Genomic DNA, 22342 nt, shown 5'->3' with positions numbered 1-22342 from the left:
GTGCAGTGAACAACCTGCCCAACCATACATCCAGAAGATCGATGTGTCCTTCAACAGTAACGAAGATCTCCTCTCTGCAGAATTAGAGGAGCCTGGGCTTGTTTAGATTTGAGAGTCTACTCTGGACTCCTCCAATTTTCTTGGGTAGCCCTGGGGTCTTCTCTGCCCAGGGAAACTATCTTTTCTTTGGGCCTTACTTCACTGTTAGCACCAAGGTTAACTTTTCTTGCATATGCAAAAATGATAAATGTAATTTCTAGGTGTCTGGTTAAAAGATTCCCTGGTTCTTTTCAGATTACCAGTCTGCTCTCAGAGCTGCCAGACTGGTTGCTTTAAATTCTCTCCATTAGTGCCACAGCAGGGAGAGAAGCGAAGTTCAGAGGCAGCTGATCCTGCTGAGTTCCAGAGCACGCCTTTCTAGCCTGGCTGGAAGTTGAGGGAAGACAGGAAATGTGTACCCAGCTTTGACGGTTCGGCACTCTAATCTCTGTTACTCTAAAAGACACATTTCAGCTGACAAAGCCAGTGTGCTGGCTTCTTCCTGTATCCCACTAGGTGTAAGAAAGGAATGGGGATAAAAGGGAGGAGGTATGTGGTTTCCAAGGAAACCAAGGGGGCTGGGTTCCTCCAGGGCTGCTTCTTACAGGTGGGGTGGCCACCATGTTTCCCAGCACCAACCACTGCAATCTTGTCCCTTTGGGCCCTAGAGTGCTGCCACTGGGGGTGGGATGTAGTCTGTTGGCTGGGTCTTTTGAAAGAAGCGCTAACAAAGGCACAAGCTGCTGGCTACAGCACGTTGACTGGCTATTTGGCTCATCCATGGGTTGATACCCAGCCAGTCCCCGGCAGCCAGAGGTGGCAGTGGTTCTGCACCTTGGACCATTCCTGGAGCTTCCAAATGGGACCAAGTCAGACATAAGGTCGACCCATAAATTTGATTCATTTTTGTGGCATGTTTAAGGGGCCCTTGGAGAAACCCAACCCTCCCTGAGGTCTGCTGGAGATGACAAGGGCTGGGCAAGAATCCCTGAGCCCTTGGGGCAGGTGATGGCTGGGCCCCATGAGAACCCAGACACAGAACTGGCTGACCAGCCTAGAGAGGTTGCCATGCACAGCTGGAAAGCCCCTGGCTGAGGCCCTGGGGGGGGGGGGTAGTTAAAGCAGTGTGACCGTCAGATCTGGGTCCCATCCATGGCGGAAGGCTGATAGATTTGGTGGAACCAGGAGTCAAACCAAGTTCCTGTGGCAAAACCACAGTCCGCTCGCTGGGGCACATCACTAGCCGGTCGTCTTCAACCACTGAGGACTGAAGGATCTCCTTGTCCAAGCCCTTGGGGGTTCCCACATCACAGACACATCAGCCTCTACTTCAACAGTGTTTGACAAAGGCCCCCCATTCCTGGTTGAGGCCCTGAACAGGGAAAAAGTTCCCACTTGGGTATGTCTTATGTACACAGAGGGGAATTATTAAAATAAAAACCACAAAATGATAATGACTTCCTAAAACACAGTGTCAGTCCTTGCCGATGTCCTTCCGTGGTGCCCCATGCGAAGAGGGCAGCCCAGCCTCACCTGGGACCTGCCCCATTCCTGTTCTCATCTCCATGCAAAGCGAGGTTGTGTAGAAACAGAAGGATTTGCCACCACACACGATTTTGGTTCTGCTGGTGCTAAAAGGGAAAAAAAAAAAATCAACCTGATTCCTGAAGCCAGCCTTAGATGACTTCTTATCATTTCCAATCAAAGTTCAGATCTACACGTCTCAGGGTGGCACTTTAATCCCATCAGGACAGCAAACTTGGGGAGGGGATGGGGGGGACTGGGAGAGATGAGAGAAGTGACATGAGGGGGAGATAGCTGAGTTCTCCAAAAACAACTGCAGTGTGAACATTAAAAAGAAAAGACCAGGCTCTTTATGCACTGTGCACAAGAGGATTAAACTTTTTCTCCTGCTTGCAGGATTTTCCAGAGTTTAGCCAAGTGCTGCTTTTAATCAGATTGGCTCCTGAGCCCCTCAAACCTCAGCTGCATGAACAACAAACTTTCTTCAGAAAGAAAGAGAAGAAGTGCCCCCCTCTCTCCCCCAACTCCAAAGTAACACAGAGAACAAGGGGGAAAAGGGGGGAGCCTCCATCTGCAAGTGATTTGACACTGTGAAGGTCAAAGGGTTAATCTTCAATTTAAACCACACTGCTGAGGCAGCAAAAATCTGATTTCATCCAGTGCAAACACGCACACACACACACTGACACACACACACACTTGTGCGCCTGCCCTCTCTCCCTTCCCAGCATCTCCAGCTCAGTGCTGCCCTTTTTATAGCTGCTCTTGACAGTAAGCCATAAATAATCCTTCTTGGAGTGCTTTCCTACTGACTGGAGCCAATTAAACGTTAAGCAAGAACATACTTGAAAACAAAACAAAAACAAAGAATGCACACTACTCTCTGGAGGTTATCCCAGGTCCTACTGTCAGGCAGGGAAGCTGGGGGCAAAGGTCAGGGGTTAGTGGCTCACAGGATTGTGGCTGGTGCCCTGCCCACACAGGTATCATTTCCCAGGGGCCAACAGAAGCCTGGAGGGGACTGAGGGACCCTGGAAGAGGCAGTCTTTGTTCTCTCTTTGTCTGCCAGGGCCAGAGCCCTCTCCGTGGGGGTTCTTGGTGCACAGGAGAATAAAAACCTAGTGTGTGCAGAAAGGAGCCAGCACAGAGGTTGGACTTGGATTGCCCTAGTGGCCCAGGCAGCAGGTATCTTTATGTGAAGTGTGTATGTGTGTGTGCTGGGGGCTGGAACCCCTGCTGTCTTTAAACACAGGCCCCCACCCCCACCCGCCACCAGGCAACTCCTAGTCAGATGTGAAGAGGTTAGAGGGAGTGACAGAACTGGAAAGTGAGCCTGGGGCTCCCGGATTCCCAGAACTTCGCAGGTAAGTCTGGCCCTGGCCTCCCTGACCTGTCCGCAGGCAACGGTGCAGGTTGCTGGGCTCCCTGTCACCCTGCCTAAGGCCACAAAGAGAAGAGAGGTGAGATGTCATTGGAGGCAGACCTCAGGGCTCAGGGAGGTATTGTCTCCCACCCCCACTTGTGTGGCAAGAGCAATCCTCTTCCCTTGCAGAAGGGGAGACTGGCAAACGACCCAGAAAGCGGAGGCATGGCTCCTGCTAGGAGAGGAAGAGGGGGATGGGGTGTGCCATGGAGGAGGCCTGGCAGACTGTGACTGGGGGGACTGGTGGCTTCCTCGTGTTTTGTAAACAAAGACGAGTAAAAAGAGGAAACGTACCCAGCTTAACAAAATCTGGTTAGAGTAAAGCAGCGTGAAAATGGACTCAGCTGCAAACCTGAAGACTCAGGCCTGCCTGCAGCAGCTGGGCAGAGCACCCCCCTCCTCCTGCTTCCCCTCTCCAGCTGCTGCCCAGGACAGGTGCAAAGGTCACGGGGTGGAACAGGAGGAAAAGCCAGGAAAAGACTGGTCCCAGGAGAAGCCAGTCTGCTGGAATTCCGAGGCTCCTCGAGTGCTTGTTTGAAAAGGCCAAATAACAATAACAACCATGATCCTAACAATAACTGTAAATCGAGTGTACCAGGCTTGAGCGTTTTACATCCTTGCTTTTCAAAATGTGATCCCCGGACCAGCAGTTGCAGCATTAGCTGGGAGCTTAAGCAGAAATGTAGACATACTGAATCAGAATGTGTTTTTTTTGTTTGTTTGTTTTTTGTCTTTTTATGGCCAAACATGCAGCATATGGAGGTTCCCAGGCTAGGGGTCCAATCGGAGCTACAGCCGCCAGCCTACACCACAGCCACAATGCCAGATCCGAGCCGCATCTGCAACCTACACCACAGCTCATGGCAACGCCGGATCCTTAACCCACTGAGTGAGGCCAGGGATCGAACCTGCATCTTCATGGATATTAGTCAGGTTCATTCCTGCTGAGCCACAATAAGAACTTCCCAGAATGTGCACTTTTAACAAGACTGTCTGACACACCAGATACAAGAAGCACTGCTCTATATACATTAAACTCCTTTGGTCCTCTCAACAACCCCATTAGGTGTGTATGTATGTATATAGATATAAATAAAATCATATATATATATATAAAATCATACCCATTTTACAGATGAGATCATTGAAAGATTTAGGTAACTTGGCCACATAGCTACTAAGTAGCAAGGGCTGGACTAAATCCAGACCACCTGGCCCTAGAGCAATGTCCTTACCCATTATCACTAGGCTCCAAGTTCTACCACATTCCTTTCTTTATACCAAAGCAGACCCTCTATCAACTCTCTCTCTAAAAAAATTTGAAAACAGCTCAAGGGCCAAAGAAGGGAGATCCCAAGTCTATGATTTGGGGCGTGGCCCAATCCCATCTCTGTATGCCTGTTTCTCCCCAAATTCTCCTAATGGAGGCCACCTGCTACCTGGGTAACTTCCTAGGCCTTGCAGTCTCTGGGGATGAGGTAATGGAGTGCCCTTACTCCAAGCATCTGGGGGTGTGGGGGAACCCAGAGGCAGTTGTGGGCTGGAAAGTGCTCTCAGATGGGAAGGCTGAGGTCTTGCTGAGAGACACAGACATGTCGAGGTGCACACAGGCCCACCCTCAGGAAAGACCTGGGTCCTGTGCCTCTGCCTGTGACAGGCCCCAGGTTTCCTGAATCAGCAAAGAAGGCACTCTGGGCAGCAGATGGCTCCCCAGGCCGAGTCAGAGAACCTGGTAGCCTGGGGTCTCCCACCGCCCTGTGTCTTTACCTGCCTAGTAAGTGAAGTGCCAGTGGGGTATTAGCTCAGTGGTTCCCAAACCCAACTGCATCATAAAATCCACTGGGGTGCTATTGCAATTACAGTCTTCAGGTCCCACTAAGACCAACTGGGACAGAATCTTCAGGGAAGAGATCCAGGAATTTGTGTACTAAACAAGCTCCCTGAGTGACATTTTTAAAAACCAGGAAGTGGGAGTTCCTGCTGTGGCTCAGCAGTAAGGAACCCAACTAGCATCCAAGAGGACTCAGGTTTGGTCCCTGGTCTTGCTCAGTGGGTTAAGGATCTAGCGTTGCCATAAGCTGTGGTATAGGTCGCAGATGCGGCTCAGATCTGGCGTTGCTGTGGCGTAGGCTGGCGGCTGTGGGGTAGGCCAGCAGCTGTAGCTCCGACTTGACCCCTGGCCTGGGAACTTCCATATGCAAGCAAAAAAATAGAAAATAGATAAAATAAAATCAGAAGTAACATTTATCATCTATTTTAGTCATAAAAGTAATACATGCTAACTGTGGAAAAACTGGAAAATACAAGACATTAGGAGAAAAAGGAAATCACTCATGAGCCTACAGCCTGGAAGAAAGCACTTCATGATGTGGTATTTTCTTCAGTCTCTTTCTATCCCTTCCCACCAGAGCAATGACTCGGCCAAGCTGGAGGTAAAACCTGCCCAGGTGCCTCCAAGGCAGCCAGGCCACAGCCAGGCATTTGGAAACCACAGAGGTGCTTTCCAACCCGAAAGTTTGGCAATTTGGAGTTTGTCATCCTCAATTACCCTTAGAATCATAACTCAGAGCTCCAATAACTGAATCCAGTCAGGCTGGAAGAGGATTTGGGTGGGCCTAGAGTGTAAGCCACCTAGGACAGGGTTGAGCTGGCTGCCGTGGCAGCCAGGAGACAAGAAGGGCAGGTCTCCTGCCCTAGTAACCCCTTCTGTGAGCACTTGCAGATGACATAGCCCATTCAGCCTTCTCCCACCACAGGGCAGCCTCCAAAAGGCCATTTTTGGAAAGGAAACCAAAGTGCCACATTGCAGGAGAATCAAAGAATGCCGTGATTATGAGCAACAACAATAAATAAAACATTTTTTAACAAATTCAACAAAAGGACCTGACGAGAAAGGAAAGAAAAAGGACTTGAAGGGAGGCCAGGGAGAGAAACAGTCAGAAGGAAGGAAGTCAACATTCACCCAACAGGATGAGGTACACAAAGACACCGAAACACCAGAGAACGTGGCTCCTTCCAGGAGAGGGTGTCGGAGTTGGGGGGGGGGGAAGGAAGGGGGAAGCAGGAAAGGGGAGGCCTGGCCTCTGACTCTCAGGCACCTGGCAAGGCACCCAGTGCATAATCTTTAATCAGTGCGTGCAGACCCCTGGCGCAAGGCCCAGCTCTCCCAGACTGGCTTGGGACCCCTCAAAGTCTGGGAACCTGCAAAGAATAGCAGTTCCCAGAATGCACAGCCAGGGTGCCCTCAGGGGTAGGAGATTGGGGCTCAGGAGATGGGAAGCTGATGGGAATTTAAGCTCAGCCCAGAACTCTCAAATTCAGTCGAGAGGGGAGGACCAAGACGTGGAAGGAAAGAATAGAGGTGAATGCCCCAAGGGAAGAGGGATCCTCACATAGTAGATAAAAATAGTCTCTGCAGTTAAGAGAACACAACCAGGCATGAGAGACCTAGGGTATTCTTCTTTCAGGCCTCCTGTCTTTTCTGTGGTCAGGGGATGAAGGCAGTCCATTGATGAGTGCCCAAGTCACCCCCACTGTTGCAAGGCACTGTGATTGAATACCTGGTCATTCATCCTGCATGACAGGGAACACGTAGGGCACATAGTAGGTATTCAACAAGCATGCTGGCCTGACTACAGAACAGTCGCCTTGCAAGATAACCCACCTGTCTGAAGCCAGGAACAACTGATGTCTGGCCAGGTCTAAAGATGTACTTGATGTGATAGGATCAGCATCTTGCCTAGAGAGAGGCCTAGCTAGTAAAAGGCGCCTTTTTTTTTTTTTTTTTTTTTTTAAAGAACTGGCAGTGGTGGCTGACAAGGTTGGATTACACAAATCAAACTCTGTTTCATCCCACATGGCCTCTGCCCTAAGCACAAAGAGTGTTCCTTGCCCTCCCCAGATAAGCATCTCCCTCTGTCTCTCCTCCCACTTCAGATCCAATTCACACCCTCTGGGGACTCTGCATGTCACCAGTGTACCAGATGCTCCAGCAAGAGCCAATACACCCCAAAGAATTCAAGGAAGGAGCAAAGCTACAGTGTAGCCCGGATTGAAAAGAACCTAATACACAAAATGGACATTTACCAAACATGTAGCAATTTACAACATCTCATCTTAAAAGAGAGTTTTTTGCCATGATCTGTTTTTGTCCCCCCCAAAGATCTGGGACATAGGAAGGGCAGATATTACTTTCAATCCCATGCTACAGATGGGGAAGCAAAGGCTCAGAAAAGTTACCCCAAGCAAGTTAGCTGGGAGGGGGTGACTTCGATGACCCCCAACTCTGACTCCCCAGAGCTGTTTTTTCACTTGCATATTACAGTGTGTTTGTTCACATTATCAAAATGGTATTAACTTTTCAAAGAGAGTCGCCACCTAACTACTCCCCTAGTATGTTTAAAGAAATTGTTTCCAGATCATTAACTATTTAGTAAGGATGCTGTGGACCAGAAAAAAATAAACCTTTCAGAAGCAGAGCTAATTGAAATTCAAACAGAAATAAAGCTGAGACAGGTCTGAAATTATAACTTCAGGTCATGTTCTGAAACCATGTTCAGTTTCTTTCAAATACAGCATTGTAGATAACCCTGCTATACAGGGAAATACACTCTCTATAAAGTGATGTTTTCCTACCTCTTCTCTTTTCCCCATAACATGCCAAACTCACTGCAGTGAGGCTAAAGGACAGAGTCTTGCCTTTGAGAACAGAAATATAGAACTAAGGGAGACTTAAGGAAAATTTTATATGAAAAGAGTGGGGAAGATGTTTCTCTGCAATCCAGCAAGCTTTTATCAGGTACCCAACTGAGCTAAGAGTTATGAAGGACACAAAGATGAACACGATGTAAGCCTTGTCCTCAAATATCTTACAATCTGAAGGGGAGAAAAGCAAGAACACAGAACACAGTTTGCAGGAGGATGAGTTGGGTCTGGGTGGTAAGCGGAAGCGCCATCATAATCTCACTTTCTGGGCTGTGCTTGCCAAGGAGTAGGGATGAGTGATGGGAAGACAGTAGTTTCAGGATCAATCAGATCTGCACGGCTCCCAGCTCAGCCACGGACAGTGTCATCTCAACTCTCTGAGCCCCAGCTTCCGATAACATGGGGATAACGGGGTCTCAAAGTACGACGTTGCTATGGTGACAAGATGAGAAAAATATATGTAAAGCAGGGGGCCAGTGGCTGCCCTGAGTAGCTCCCCTCTGCCTGGTGAGGACATGGAAAACCCGGGCCCAATTCCACTTTGCCCCTCAACACCCTCAGTTCAGAGTGCCTGCCCGAGGAGCACTGTCCTCTAAGCAGACTCATGAGGGTCCTGGGGAAACCCCTGACTTTTCACTGAGATGGACCATGGCAGCCAGAGGCATGCAGGCTCATCATTCCAGGCTGCTAAGCTGGGCAAAGGATTCTGAAAAAATGAACTGCCCCCTGTTCACTTTTGACCCAGATACCCAAAGAATGAGCAACGTGGCAAAAAGGAAAAGGAAAAAAATACTCCCTGCCAAGTGCCTTCCTCAGGCCAGCCAGCAGGGCTAACAGGACGATGAGGCCACTGGCCACCACCATGGCAACACCCACCACTTTTCTAAAGAAGAGAGGGCAGCCTGGGGCCCACAGGTTCTCAGTCAAAGACAGGGGGGCATCCTCTAACATAATTAGAGGTCACCACCTTCAGCTACTGGGGGCTGGAGGGAGAGGGTTGTGTGTGCCACCCATGTCCCCAAAGCCTTGTGCTACACCATCGTGGCCCAGAGGTAGGAAGTATGGAGGCCCTTACCCAGCTTCCCTGGGGATGGCTCTGTCTCCCCCAGTCTGAGAATGCCTCCATCCAACAGTTGGGCAACTTCTTAAGAACTCAGGGAGGAAGAGGGGTGTGTGCTCTCCGATCAAAAGTAAGAGAGAGAGGAGATGGAGGAGGGGGCAGGTCTGTTGTGAGTCTACACAGGCTGTGGAAAAGGACCCCCATTCACTGACTCCCAAACTGGGGCCTTTGCAGCTGACTGTTTCCATCCCTCCAGGGGCCAGTCCCTGGACAGAACAAGGAGGAACCCTCCTCAGCCTGTACACTGGCTGTGCTTGTACTGGTCATGGAACATGCCCTCTTGGCTGCCAGACCTAGATCAAAAGGCAAACCAGACGTTTTTCTTTATCCTTCTTTTCTAGTGCCTCCCCCAAGGCCCTCCCTCCCATCACCCCCTCTGAAAAAAAAGAAAAGCCAACCCCATCCCCACGGCTTGCCTTGGAGGGGAGGGAAGGAACTGTCCAGAACCACAAGGCCCTTCTCCTGGAAGAGAGAGTAGTCAGGTGCAGAGCTGTGTGGGGAACTCAGCTCTAGTCAGCCACGCTGATGACTCAGAAGCTAAATATAGCGAGCGATATAAACAGAGCCAGCCACAGAGCAAACACAGGGCCCCCAAACCCCGGCACTGGCTCTCACGCACGCACGGCGCTCTCCAGGGCCCCTCCCCCAGCATCACTCTTCCCACTGTCCCAGCGGGACCTCCCACTCCTGGGACATAGGCTGTTTCCAGAGGGACCCCTCTCATTCTATGGAGAATCTCTGGGGCCCCTGCCGAGGGCTGCCCATCTAGAGCCTAAACAACTTTATTAGTCAGAGTCTGAGCTCCAAGAAAACCACTCACCAACAAGGACAGCACCCCAAAGGGTAAGGAAGTAGTCAGGGACTCCCCAAAGGACCCAGGCTGCTGGCACAAAAGCCACTAGTTAATAAATCATGCAAACACCCCCTTGGGTACAACTTCCAACAGAGCTCCCCAAAAACTATCAAGTCAGGTCTAAACAAAATCCTAAAATCAATCTTTGAAACCATTTCCAAAAGTATTAAACTGCTTATAATTAATACTTATACATATTACTGTTTCCAAAGGGCTTTCACATCAGTTCTGCAAGGTGAGTATGAGGAACTGAGGCTCGAAGAAGTTAAATGATTGGCCTATGGGCACAGAACTCAGAAGTGACAGAGCTGGGATTTGAACCAAGATCATCTGCCTCTAAGTCTACGATCCTTTCTGTAATCTTGTAACTAAAGATGGTTTCAACTGAGTGGCTGAAATTTTTCTCAGATTTCACTTTCCAGAAACTCTAATTACTATTCAGGGAATTTCCAAATCTGACTGTTCTGAATGGAGTCACTCCTGGTCCAAGTGAAAAAGCCATTTCCAACTTGAAGAATTCCAACTCTCCGGTAGCTTGACACACTTAACATTCTACAGTAGCCGCTTTTTTGGAGAATTCTTGGCTTCTTAACATTGTCCAAAAATACCCTACAAATTGCAAGATGGTACCATTGGGAAAGGAGACTTTCCTAGGGGGAGAGGACACCCCCTTCTGTCCATTCTTCGGCTCATGCTGGAGGAGACCATGGCGGGGAGGGAGTGGGAATGGAAAGCAGCTGAGACTCACCTTCTGGCCAGAGCAGCCCCTGAGCTCAGGCAGAAAGCAAACCTATACTGTCATCTTTCCTGTAGAGGCTAGACAGACAAGGAACACCAGGGCACCCTCATGGAGCCTCCGTCAAGGCATGCCATGGTCAGCAGGCCACCAGAGGTCACTCGCTGCAGCTGGACAGCTCCCAGGGGAGAAAGAAGGGAATCTTCCACTCCTGACCTAGCCAAAGCAGGTTGGGGATGCATGACCAGGTTTGGAAAGGCTTTTACCTCCAAACACTCTGCCTCCAACTCTCTGGCTGCTGTGGAAACCCAAAGCACTGACATCAAGCACCTTGCTGATGACGCTATCTTCTGCCTCCAATTCCTTGCCCATTGGTCTAGAAAAGCCACCCTGAATGGGTTGCTCATGTAACCAGGCTAGACCTCCACCCAGCAAGCTCCTTGAGAAACATGCTGGGGGCGCTTAAGGCCCACAAAAAACAGGCCCAGGGGAATCTGTAGCAGGCTGCATCTAGGGTCATGCTGATGCACTCAGTTTGCCATAATTCCATCCTAAAATGCAGTACCACCATCATACCCTTCCCTGTGCTCCACACCTCTTAGGGAGGAGGCTTCCTCTCAGAGAGAAAAAGAGTAACTGAGGTCACTAACCAGGGGCAAAAGGTAAGAACTCACATTCCCTACAGGACTCAGGGACCCATGGCCACTGTTTGGCCCTGGGACACCATCCCAGACCTAAGCAGAGAGGAGATGGCCAGGCCCCTTCAACCGTCTTACTGCCTCTTGAGTTGGCTTTTTTGGTTATCTAAACTTGGCTCACAGTGATGGAGTCTGACCCTCATTTTCTAAGGAGAAATGTACAAGGCCAAGGCCCCCACGTCAATAGCCCGGACACTAATTTCTCTGCACAGGGCAGGTGGAAGGGAGCTCCGGGGAGGCAGCTATGCTCAGGGATCAGCCCAACAGATGGGAGTAACTGGGACCTGACAAGAGCAAATGTAGAGGTTGATCAGGATTATAGAGTGACAGAAGGAAACAAGCATTAAAGAATACTGCAGTATGCCTGGAATGCTCAGAGGTATTTTCTCACTGATTCTTCACACTCTGATTCTGTGGCATTAGGTCTAATTTACAGAAGAGGAAACAGGCTCTGCAAGGCCAAGTGACTTCTCCGGGGCTAGTAGCTGACAGAGCTGGCATTCAAACCTGGGCCTTCTGACTCTGTATCTGAAGCCTAGAGACTAAATTCTAAGTTACTTTCATCTCAGGGCCTCAGTGTCCCTGACTGCAAAGATGAGGGGCAGGAATAGGGAAAGAAGAGGAAGGATAAGAATGGAAGAGTAAGGAGTTCCTATGTGGTGCAGCAAGTTAAGAACCTGACTAGTATCCATGAGGATGCAGGTTCGATCCTTGGCCCTGCTCAGTGGGTTAAGGATCTGGAATTGCGGTGAGCTGAGGTGTAGGTTGCAGACATGGCTCAGATCTGACATTGTGTAGGCCAGCAGCTACAGCTCTGATTCGACCCCTAGCCTGGGAACCTCCATATGCAGCAGGTGTGGTCATAAAAAATAAACACACAAATAAAGAGATAAATAATATTCTATTTATCTTAGAATGTAAGAATGACAACAGTCTTTTGTAGATAAGAGCGATTTAGACATTAGTGTCCATAGTAGTCGAGTTCAAAAAATGACTCACTTCTTAAAAGTAGCTGCTCAAAGGGCCAATGCGTGCCAGTGCTCCATCTGCCCCTAGCCATTACCCAGGCCCTTCCCACAGGATGAGCTCCTAGTGAAGTGAGTGGGGGTTGGTGGAGGGGGGTAAAACAAGAGGACTCCCGTGGACAAAAAGCCTGGCTCTCTGCAATGGAAATTTCGGGAAAACCAGCTCTAGGCTAGAAAGGCATTGCTGGCCAGCCTCCTGCCACAGCCCAGGAGGAGTAGGCAGCTGGCAGGAAGGTGAGAGGCACAGGGAAGTCAGGAGCCTAGAGGGTATGAGGTGTAGAGTGGGGGAGAGTCCTCTGGTTCTCGTCTCTTCTCCCCAACTGGGAGGTCCTGGCTGAGAGGACAGCATCTTGTCTAGAGCCGAACCAGGCCCCCAAAGAGACAGCCCTGGATTGGGGTCAATGATGCCACACAGCAAAGAGCAGGGTCAGACCTTGGGTTCAAGGCCACCTTCTCCTGGACAGAACGGAGTCAGGAAGAAAGGGCCCAGGGCTGAGTCCAGTCCTGTGCCAGGGCTCAGCTGGGTTGAGGGGCCCTCCCAGCCTGCTGCCAAGTCTACAGGAGCTCACCTATGGATGGCAGAACATTCTAGGAAACCACTATTGAGAGATAAAGTCTATTGGGATCGAAGAAAACTGCCTTCCAGATAGTCCTCCAGATGAGCCTGGGAGACCCACAGCCACCATGTCCTCCTTTAGCTGCAGCCCTGGGACCAGAAGCTGTGAGCTCAGCTCAGCCACAGGCCTACACAACCAGGGTAGAGTGAATGGGCAGGAAGGAGGCCAAGAGGCAGAAATCAAGAATCAGAGTGTGTCCACACATGGACTGAAAGGGAAACTCTAAGCCAAGTTTCCACAGAACAAAGGAGGGAATAGGGGCTGGAGCTTGGAGCCAGAGCAGGAGGCCAGGCTGCCTTATTTACTGTCTAAGCACAGGGCCCCCTTCCCTTCCTGAGGGACTAGGAGAGCCAACAGGATCAGGTCTAGCCCCAAGTTTCCCTCAGAACCCCTTGGCAGAGGCACTAGCAATATCTAACCTCCCCCATGACCTGTTCTCAGGGACCCCTAGGTCAATTTCTCTTCCTCCTGGTGCTGGCCATGGTTTGGCCCTCAAGTCAAAGCTATTATTACCAATAGCTCTCCCTCTGGTAACCTGAAGTTCCCCATCCTAACCTCAGGGTCTGTCCAATCACGGTGAATTATTTATTCTTTTGATTTCCTGACAGTCACTCACACTCACACACACACAAACACACACACAGCCCACTGGGCCAGGACAACATCCTAGAGGCAGGGGGCATGTTCCTTTCCAGGTGGTGTGCCTGTGCTTCAGCGGTAGTTGTACTAGCCCAGATCCAGCCTCGGGCTCCTCTCTGCGCCTTGGCAGCCATCCAGAAAGCCAGCCCAGGGAGGAAGGGTTAAGCGCCTGGGGGCTGGCCCAGACAGCCGCTGCCGAGCAGGGGCAGCCTCCAGCCTGAAAGCATGGAGGGCCCTGCAGCACGAGCCCGCCAGCCGCCGCCTTTGTGGATAGGCTCTGCCACATGCTCCGCTGACACGCGATGCTCCGCCCTGGCGGGGCTGGTGCCAGGCTGCTGGCCAAGCACCCAGTCGAGCGCCCGGCCACTGGTCTGGAGAGACTCTCTGAGGTAGTACACACTCCAGAGTCCCCAGCCCTGGTTCCCAGACAGAGACAATGAGGAGCGGCCTCCCCAGCTGGAAAGTGTCAGGTTACAACCGGTTCCACCACTTTCCCCAATGCTGGCCCATCCCTGGTCCTGGTTACCCATTTCCCGCGGCACCCACAACTGTCCAGTTTTACTTGGCCCCTTGAAAATCTTCCCCTTGGGTCTGTGAGGGACCCTTTCCCACCCTGGGCCTCTAGAAGAGACAGCCCGTCAGTCAAGGCTGCAGAAAGCCATCCATTTCCTTTGGAGGGATGGCAGCATCTCCCACCAGCCTGAGATGAGAGTGGGCAGATAAACAACCTGGATCTCAGAGGTGAAGGCAAAAGCACTCATCTAGTCATGTCCATGCAGTCCACCAGTCACAAGAGCTTGAGACCAAAACTCTGGCACCTTATCCTTGGGGCCTGGCAGACAGAATTCCTGCAGCAGGCCCTAGCCCCCAGCCTCCCTCCCTGCCCCCACCCCACCCCGGGGTGACTTCATTCCCCTCCCCCAATGCCCATGCCTACCTGCTGCATATGAAGCCGATGGAACTGGTCTGCAATGCACTGAAGTTTTCGGGCAATCTGTACCTCTGCTCGATGTTGCCACTGCCCTTCGGGGGGCTGTTCGCCAAGGGGCAAGCCTGCGGGGAAACCGGCAGGGAGAGGGAGCCGGTAGCCAGCATTGCCTGCAAAGACAGACGGCCAGCATCTCAGCCTTCTCTACAACTGCCCATCGTACCCATGCCTGCCACTCCTGGCCGAACCCTAGGGTCGAGGGTACACCCTAGTGTGGGGAGGGAGGGGACCGTAGCCTGCCTTTATGGGACACTCTGCCAAATGTGGACAGCTTGACTTGCCTGCTGCCTAACTCTATGAAAGTTGATGCTGGGGAAAGGGAGGGGAATGGTCCCTGGCTTCCCTTCAGTTCTCCATTCACTGGCCGTGCCATGGCGAAGGTAATAAATGTAGGTGAACTTGCCAACCTTCTGTCCTTATTTACCAAGCTACGCCTGACCACAATTTGTTATTCATTATTCACATAGTGGTAGCAGGCTGAAGCTGTTCTATGGAAAAGCACTGGAGGCAGCTTTCCAGAGTTCCTGGGTTGAGAAAAGCCAGGGACAGAGAGAGAGAAAAACTAAAAAGGGTCTTCACTTCTTTGTGCAACAGAAGAAGGCTGGTCTCAGGCCCTGAAGCTCTGGGCAGTGGCAGAAAAAAATAGGGAGCGAAGACTCCTCAGACCCACAGAAGAGCCAAGTTCCTCGCTGGAGGCAGCCCTGGGCCAGACCTCTAGCTGGCGCCCCTCACTTACCGAGTGCTGGCCACCGAGCTGCCGCTAGGGGCGCCCGCCCATCTGCTCCCTTCTTTCCCTCTTCCTGACCTGCCTGCCTTATCCGTCTTCTCAGACTCTAGCCAGAACTGCTTTGCCAGAATTTCCCTACAGGGCAGCTCCCTCTGGGAATAACTGCGGCATCTCCTCAATCTGCTCTATCAGACACAGCGAGATAGCCTCTGAACCTTTCCCCTCCCTCCATAAGCTTTGTGCTAAATGAAGAAAACAGTCTGAGTGTCTAACCCTGCCCTTTTGCCAGAGGAGGGGATATTGCTCATAAAACCAACCATTTAAGCCCGCCAATGAAGGGGTCTTGTCTGATTGAGCCTTGGAAACAGCCCCTTTGCTGGCATCAAGCCCAGGCAGGCCCAACCTCTTTCTCCAGTTCCCCTTCCAGGCACAGAAAGTCCCATTTGACAAACAGGGGGCCACCTTCTGCCTTCGGGAACCTTCTCTCCTAGAACAGGCCGGGGTTTTTCCCTTCAGTGTCAATAGCGAGTCACAGATCCCCCAGCCTTTGCCACTGTACGGAAAGGTTCATCACCATCGTGACACAAAAGCCTGGGCCACTCAACAGGCCACAGGATGTAAAAGCCGAGGGCCAGGTACCCTTCTTCCAACCCAAGGTGACACCAGAGACCTAGGGATTTTCCAGGAGGGGGCGAAAGAGCAGAAATAACGGCAAGACAGTGTGCTCTGCTTGGGGCCCGAGGAGCCAGGTGAGCAGCAGTAATAAGCAGAGAGGCAGCAGGTGAGAGTTGAGGCATCAATAACACCTGCTGCTCCGTTTGGGGAAGGAAACAGCAAAGGGCAGGTTTGGGCAGGGAAAGTCCCCTCTTTTCCCCCAGTCTCTAAGGGAGGAGTCTTGAGGCTAAGAGCACTCACCATAAAAGAGTCGCTGGGGTTCCTCAGTCACCCCACAAGGCAGCATGACACCCTGGCTCGGGGAGGCTGGACTGAGAGTCTGGGTGGCCTTGTCTTCCTGGCTGGTGGGTCGAAGCCCAGGGCCACAGCAGTGCGTGAGAGGGAAGAGCTGCAGACGGCTGAGGGGGCAGTCCAGCTGGCTCTGGACAAACGGGTCAGCAGAGACCCTCCTGGGCTGGGTCCCCGGCTCCCCTTCCTCTGGCTGGAACACATCATCCTCCAGCTCCTCCACACACTGAGGTGGCTCCATCTCCCCTGTTAGGGTGCAATGCAAGCATCGGGGAGGCTGCCCCCCACCCAGGCTAAACCTGGAAGGACTCCCCTTCCCTTCCTTCTTTCCTGCTCCCCCTTCTTATCTGGAGAAGTGGGGTCAGGTAACAATGACAGATAACCCTGGAGATAAAGCACACTGCCAAGGGTAACTCCTGCCCCAAATGGGGGCTGCCTTGCTGTGCTGGGACTCTTCACACCTCTTCCCTGGGCCCCTTCAAAGCCACCCTCCCCTTGGCCCCTTCTGACCCAGGCTGGTCACGGTTGTGCAGTTTGACTGCTATTGACTCTGAGCAATAGCAGGGCTCTGATCAGCTGCTACAAGCAGGCAAGGTACCTGGAGAAATGTCAACAAGACTAGGCTCTGTGAGTGGCTGTGGGAGGGCAGAGGGCGCTGTGACTGGCTGTACACAAAGTGCTCACAACACACAGACACACACACACACACACTCACTCACTGGCCTGAGGAGGAACCACCAAGCTCTCATCTGAGTCTGAGCTGAGCTCCAGGCTCGGAAGCAAAAACAAAAGCCAGCAATCCCAGGGCGGCCAGGTTCCCTCCAAACGGGCTAAGCCCCGCCCAAGACGCTAGTCTCCACCCCCTGCTTGCTCAACACAACAAACAGGCTCCACGATGTGGTAAGAGTGTGTCCTGGGAGAGAGAGGGGAGAAAAACCCAAGTTAGTCATTGCAGCTGCCCTCTCAGCAGAGTAGAGCTGTCTGCCCACCACAGCTTAGCCTTAAAGGGGAGGTCCAGCAGCCAGCAAAGTGGCTAGCCTCCCCCAGTTCAGGCTACTCACTAGTCTTCATGACTTCAAATCTCTCCCCATAGCCTACCATTCCTGCCAGTGCTGAACCTGAGCTTGGTACAACCTGCCTCACAGAAGGAAGTGAAATTCAGCCCTCTCTCTGACCTCACTCGCTGCCCAAACTACTCAGGTTGTTGATAGGAGTTTCTTGGTGATAAAGAAGTTCCACTTGCTCCACCTGATGGCTCTTGGAAGTCTCAGCTTGGAGCCACACAGCATCTGAAGTTCCCAAGCCAACCCCCTATAAACACACACCAGGAACCCCTTAGGGTCCCTGGGGCAGTCAGAAAAGCAACCACCTGAACAATTAAGGGTACAGAGAGACAATGTTTGTCACTGCCAGATTTAATTCTATCCCCAGTCTTTTGCCTTTGAAGAACAAGCCAAATGGTCTGTGGGTTGCTAAAGTACTTAAAGGAATCAGTTCAATTTGGAAATCTTGGCTTTCTCAAATGCAAGCTCTCTGGGGTGCTTGCTCCAACCCTCCCTCCATCCCATCTTGTCCTTAGCTATCTATGGTCCCATCTCTGCCCTCTGTCCTGGAGAAAGAGGGCAAAACAGACATATGGTATTCTTTGCACTTCCCAAAAGGAGGTGAGAGAACTCCAGCTTATTGGTACCAGAAAACAGGGTTTCCCTCTGAAAGGACCAAAGGCTGTCCGGCCAGTCACCTGGCAGGGGCTTCCCCTTCTGCCCTTCCACCTCCTCTCTGCAAGGCTATCCCAAGCTAAGATGGGGCCCTCCAAAGCGAATCACAAGCAGGACTCATTGTCTGCAGTTTTCCTTTGAAGCCTATCACCTCCCCCAACGCCTCCCAGCAAAGCCCCAAAGTTCAACCCTGGCATGGGCTGGACAATGGGGGAGGTGCAGCCAGAGGGTGTGGCCCGGCAAGCGTGGGGGGGGACCCTTCCCACTCTCCACAGGAACTGCAGGTGGCTCTTCTGCAGGTGGGAGCCTCCGCAGGGGTGCTAGAAAAAGTCAGGTGTAAACTGGGGTACAGTAAAGAGACCCCTCTTCTCCCCTTCCTCTGAGCTGAAGTGGGGTGTCCAAAGTGGAGGAGAGGACTTCCTAAGAGCACTACCAGAGGAGGCTTTATTCCTAGCAAGGGGACCTAAAGGCTGCAGGAGCCCAGCCCTTAGTACTCTTAACAGGGGTGCTGAATTCGGACTCCTCCCAACAGAAAGCAGTAGCCAGACATTCTGAATCTCCAACAAGGGCTAAAATCTGGGAATGCACACACACATACTCATGCATTCACACAACACACAGCAGACCTGGGTGACTCCAGGAGAGAGTCTCGGCCTCCGAGTCGTGATGCCAGGGCTCCGCGCCAGGGTCCAGCGTGACGAGCACTCGGGGGCTTGGCGCCCAAACTCAATTGGGAAGGAAGGGAAAGCCCAACTGTTAAGGAGAGGAGTCTTCAGACTCCGCAAGGGTACAGGACGTCCCACAACTCCCTGCCCTACCCCATAGTCAGATCCAGAGGCCGGGCCGTTCTCGGACGCCCAGGTCTGCTCTGCCGTGCACCGCAGGTTCCCCTGCCCACCTGGACTCAACTCCTTGGAGTCTCAAATGCTACTACCCCCAAGTTCCTTCGTGGAGCAGCGCATCTACAAATGGGTTCTGCACCCCTATTCCCGCACCCCAGCGCCCCAGTCCATGGTCACCCCAGATGCCCGAAGCCCAACCCTTCTCCGGCCCTCATGCGCAGCGCGATCCTCTCCCCACTTCCCCAAGGAGGTGCGGTCCAACTCTGCCCGGCCCCCGGTCGCCCGGGCGCTCACCGGGTTGTGGCGGGAGGCGAGAGGCGCGGACAGGGGCGGCGGCAGCAGCGGGCGGGCGGGCGCAGGAGGAGGCCACTCAGCACCTCGCGGTATTGTTTCCAAAATACGCCCGCTCGGGGCATCCCGCAAACAGCTGATGAGGCCCCGCCTCCCACGCGTCACACCGACAGCTGGCCAATGGCGAGTGGAGCCCCAAGTCCTGGGCTGGGCGTCTGCCAGGGACAGTCACGAATGTACGAAACTTTCCTTGGAAACACTACAAGGGACCGAGCCAAATTCCGACCTCCTCCAGAAACGCAGTTGGAGCGCGGTCGCCGGCGCAGATTCGGTTCCTAATGCAGGTTCGGGAAGCACCCGCGAGTCCTTGAGTAGAGGGCGCCAAAGTGGCTTTTGCCTTCTCTTTCAAGGGAATGTGCTGAACATTTTTGGCGCGTCCTGAAAGGGAGGGGAAGAAGGAGGAGGGGAGGTTTTAGACACAGCTGGAGGCCTTGGTGGGTGCAGGATGCTGGTGGTCCCTGTGGATTTTGGCCACTGGTGGCAAAGCGTCCTCCTGCCTGCTGGTCAGAAGAAAACTCCAGCGGTATGGAACGCGACTAGTATCCACGTCCATGGGGCCGCGGCTTGGATCTCTGGCCTCACTCAGTGGGTTAAACGGTGTTGCGGTGAGCTGTGGTGTAGGTCGCAGACGCGACTCTGGCTCCCATCCAACACTGCTGTGGCGTAGGCCTGGCCTGGGAACTTCCACATGCCACAGGTGTGTCCCTAAAAAGACCAAAAGAAAAAAGAAAAAAGAAAAAAAGAGTTCCCATCATGGCTCAGTGGTTAATGAACCCGACTAATATCTGTGAGAATGAGGGTTTGATCCCTGGCCTTGCTCAGTGGGTTAAGGATCCAGTATTGCCATGAGCTGCGGTGCAGGCCAGCAGCTATAGCTCCAACTTGACGGCCATAAAAAGACAAAAGACAAAAAAAAAAAAAGAAAAGAAAAAAAGAAGAAGAAGAAGAAAACTCCAGGCCCCAAGCCGTAGGAAGCTTGAGAACAGGTGTCTCTGACACTGCTACTGAGTGACATTTATATAAAACACATCCGAAGGAACCCTCATGTCTTCTTCTTGACTGGGCATGGACTCTTAACACAATAAATATCTGGCTGAGGAGAGGAGAGATCAAGAATACAGGGGATGCCTAGGCAGTTGGCACAGGTCCTGTTTATGGCAGCATCCAGATATGGTACTGGTACTGCATGGAAATCAACTGCTTCCTGTAGTCTACATACTATGGTAAGGGAATCTATGAGCTATTTCACAAACATTTATCGAGCCTACATTGTGTCAGGTACTGGGCTAGGTGCCTCCCCTCAGGGAGCTTACAATCTACCTGGAGAAGTAGACTGGAAAATAATGGAAAGCAACATGAAATGTGTGAATTCCAGGGATAAAAACTGCTGGGAAAGCAGAAAAATTCCAATTGCAAAGACTGGGGAAGGTTTCAGGGAGGTGATTTTGAGTTGGATCTTGAAGGAGGAGCAATTTTTCAATAAGGAAAGCCGGAAAAACAAATAGCCCAAGCTGACTTAGCACGAGCAGAATAAACTGCTGAACTGGGGTTGAGGACTTGTCCAGGGAGCAAGGACAGACAGGAGGGCAGGATCCAGGATCATTGGGTGCACACAGGTGGCAAGGGTTGGGGGGTGAGGTGGGGGGGGGTTTAGGAAGGATGGGCGTGGGCAGAGAGGTTCAGATCATGTTACAGAGCAGTCCCTGGAATGGCAGGCTGGGGAATCTGCACTTTATTCTGGAGGCAAAGGGGAGTCAGCAAAGATTTCATAGGAGATGGGTGACTTGACCAAGTCTGGATTTTAGGAAAGATAAATAAAGAGGCCAGAAATCAGTAAGAGGGAGCCAGTCCCTGCAACAGATTAGGTGATTGATGATAGGGCCTGACCCAGGGGACAGTGGGGACTGGCGGTGCTCTGCCCACCAAGCTCTCTCTCTGGAGTGTTAGCCCAGAGGAGCTGAAGTTTCCTTGTACCCTTTTCCTACCCATTCTTTCCCTAGCTCCCTCAAAGGGAAAGAGAGCAGACCAGGTATAGCGAGGGCTGTGGTTGCTAAAACAGGAAAACACTGTCCCCAAAGGATGGAGAAGAGGGAAGAGGGAAAGTGGGGAAATTCAACCTTGACCATCAGCCATGTCCCCCCAGAAATTGACAGATGTCCAGGAAGAGGTGCTGGAGCCAAAAGAGGAATGCTATTTTACCAGGAGGTTCTGCCAAGAGGGAGAGGTCAGAGCTGCTCCAGTGACCTAGCGCTCATGCCATATGTGGGCATGTGAGGAGCCCAAGCCCAGGTTCCATGCAGGGCACTAAGGAGCCCTCACCAACTTTGCCATGCACAGATCAACTCCTCCTTTCTTTCATTCTTCTTACGGTCTTCTCCTCCTGGGCCCATATCTCAGTTGGGCCTATGGGCATCACTTAGAGTCAGGAGTAGAAATGAAGGACAAACCAGCTCCAAGCTTGTCCACTAGAACAGCACAGGCCAACAGCACGGGTCATCCTAATTCTCCTGACCCGCCCAAGCTGCTAAAACTGTGTCAGCTTCATCACAACTTCTGCAAGGTAGAACTGTGTCCACAAGGCAAGGAAGCTTCTAGAAAAGGATTTTAACCTTAGGATCCACGTATTTGCCAGACTCTCCAGGGCCTCCTCAGCTTTAGGCTCTGTGAACCCCTAAAACTGGCTAAATGGTGTTTGTGGGTTCACACAAACATTTTATGTGGGGTTGGTGGCTCTGTAGCTTCCAACAGTTTTCTTTTCTGGGGCTCATTCTGGACACCCTGTGGCTCGGCCTCCTGCGCTCTCAGCCACCAAGGTCAGGCAGCAGGGGCCCAGCCTTCTAAGCTGGAGGGACCAGAAAAGACTGTCAGGGATAAAGGGGTCAGGGAGGTCAGAAGCCTCACTCCCCAATTCTCATCACTGTCAAAGCAGACTCCTCCCCCTGTGCCCTCTCTCTCCTGCCAGCACAGGGCAGATTCGGCAGCATCAGGACCTGCTGGGCTGGAGATCTGGGCTCGGAGCCCCCTGACCAACAGCAGCACCCTAGGAACCCAGGCACCCTGGACTTGTGACTGGACTCAGAGGAAATGAACCCTGCAGCCACAGCACCTGTTACTTTGAAGAATCTTTTCTCTCACTTTCCCATTCCTTGCCCCAGTTTGTTTTTTCCCTCTGCTCACTGATGCTGCCTCTAGGAGGCAAAACTTGACCCAGAGAAAAGCAAAGTTACTCTGAAAGGCATTGGCTGGAGGCCTGAGAGGGACACAGGTCTCCCCTGACAGTCTGGGAGGGAAAGCAAAGAGTTAAGGAGGTTGCTTTCAGCAAAAGAGAAAACCCACCTCCCTGCAGAAAGCAGCCAGGAGCCCTCTCCATTGTTT

At 52.0% G+C, this 22342-nt stretch overlaps 1 protein-coding gene across 9 annotated transcripts; it reads right to left on the bottom strand.

Annotated features, from left to right (window-relative positions):
* Nucleotides 1-253: 253 nt before the first annotated feature.
* BMF (Bcl2 modifying factor) lies at nt 254-19053 on the bottom strand. 9 transcript variants are annotated; one of them, XM_047766731.1, is made up of 5 exons: nt 18911-19004; nt 18401-18499; nt 16009-16969; nt 14316-14476; nt 254-1670 (listed from the first exon to the last, which is right to left on the bottom strand). In XM_047766731.1, exons 3-5 carry the CDS (start codon nt 16295-16297, stop codon nt 1569-1571), a joined length of 552 nt encoding a protein of 183 aa, XP_047622687.1. In that variant the 5' UTR covers nt 16298-16969; nt 18401-18499; nt 18911-19004; the 3' UTR covers nt 254-1568. The 9 variants fall into 9 exon arrangements, 7 of the variants coding, with proteins under 7 accessions (XP_047622687.1, XP_047622691.1, XP_047622689.1 ...); XM_047766735.1 differs by having other exon boundaries at nt 16009-16302; XM_047766733.1 differs by lacking the exon at nt 18911-19004 and having other exon boundaries at nt 16009-16302; nt 16776-16969; nt 18401-18586.
* Between the last annotated feature and the right edge of the window lie 3289 nt (nt 19054-22342).

Source organism: Phacochoerus africanus, chromosome 2, assembly GCF_016906955.1.
Source record: "Phacochoerus africanus isolate WHEZ1 chromosome 2, ROS_Pafr_v1, whole genome shotgun sequence".
Taxonomy (NCBI): domain Eukaryota; kingdom Metazoa; phylum Chordata; class Mammalia; order Artiodactyla; family Suidae; genus Phacochoerus; species Phacochoerus africanus.
This window is presented reverse-complemented; position numbering and strand designations above follow the sequence as displayed.